This window comes from Nicotiana attenuata, unplaced genomic scaffold (assembly GCF_001879085.1).
Source record: "Nicotiana attenuata strain UT unplaced genomic scaffold, NIATTr2, whole genome shotgun sequence".
Lineage (NCBI taxonomy): Eukaryota > Viridiplantae > Streptophyta > Magnoliopsida > Solanales > Solanaceae > Nicotiana > Nicotiana attenuata.
Genome location: NW_017670235.1, coordinates 1,941,291 through 1,942,068, shown reverse-complemented (window position 1 = coordinate 1,942,068; position 778 = coordinate 1,941,291). Strand labels below are relative to the sequence as shown.

General features: G+C 39.8%; 1 protein-coding gene across 1 annotated transcript in view; it reads right to left on the bottom strand.

Moving 5' to 3' along the window:
• The window catches only part of LOC109236359 (ubiquitin carboxyl-terminal hydrolase 5), a 10,051-nt gene extending 9,622 nt beyond the window's left edge, over positions 1-429 (bottom strand). Inside the window, exon 1 of the mRNA XM_019402532.1 lies at positions 29-429. Coding sequence (XP_019258077.1) covers positions 29-147 — 119 coding nt within the window. The 5' untranslated portion in view covers positions 148-429. The remainder of the gene's footprint in view (positions 1-28) is intronic.
• Positions 430-778: the final 349 nt, after the last annotated feature.

Here is a 778-nt window from a genome sequence, read left to right as displayed (position 1 = left end):
GGGGGGTATAAGAAAGGGGGTAAGGTACCGTTGAGTGATTAAAAAGAAAGTATCGCCTTGTTTGGTTTGGGCTTCGGCAGCAATAGATATATCTCTGATAGTGAGCTTCTCTTCCTCCGGCGTCAGCTCCTTTTTCACCACCGTCATTCCCCCTACCTCCTCCTCCACCTCCTCTTTTCTGAGGAAACTAAATACTAACGAAAACAAATCAGAAGAATGTGAAAGGGAGAAGAGTTAGATTTCTCCGTCGGAAAAATTGAAAGCAGAGAGAGGATCGAGTCTTTTGCTGTGCTCTTTGTTTTCTCTTCTCTTCTTCTTTTCTTTCTTTGGGCAGAGTGGCACTGTTGATAATAATAGTAGTAACACACAGGTTGAGGTTGAGAGGGACAGCCTAAACTAAATTGAGCCAAGTGCAAGGTCTACTCCTAAATATATATTTTCTCTCTTCACATTTTTAACAAGGTTCAAGTGAACCCACCCTAGACCAAGGTTTATAGCTTAGTTGTGCCTATCCAAGTCTATTGTATTTGACATGGGTTCAATTTGTTATTATTCGTGTTACGAATTTAGGGGCGACAAAACTAACCCAAACTCATTTGATCAGTTCAACCCGTCCAAATTTTAATGGGTTGGGGCTAGAATGATTTTGAAAATGGATTGTTTTGGACTAGATTAAGTTAACCCATATAATAATCAATCCAAATGAATCCATGATGATGCCCAACTTTGACCCATGGAAATACTCAATCTTTGAGTTTTACCTTGACCCATGTTTTGA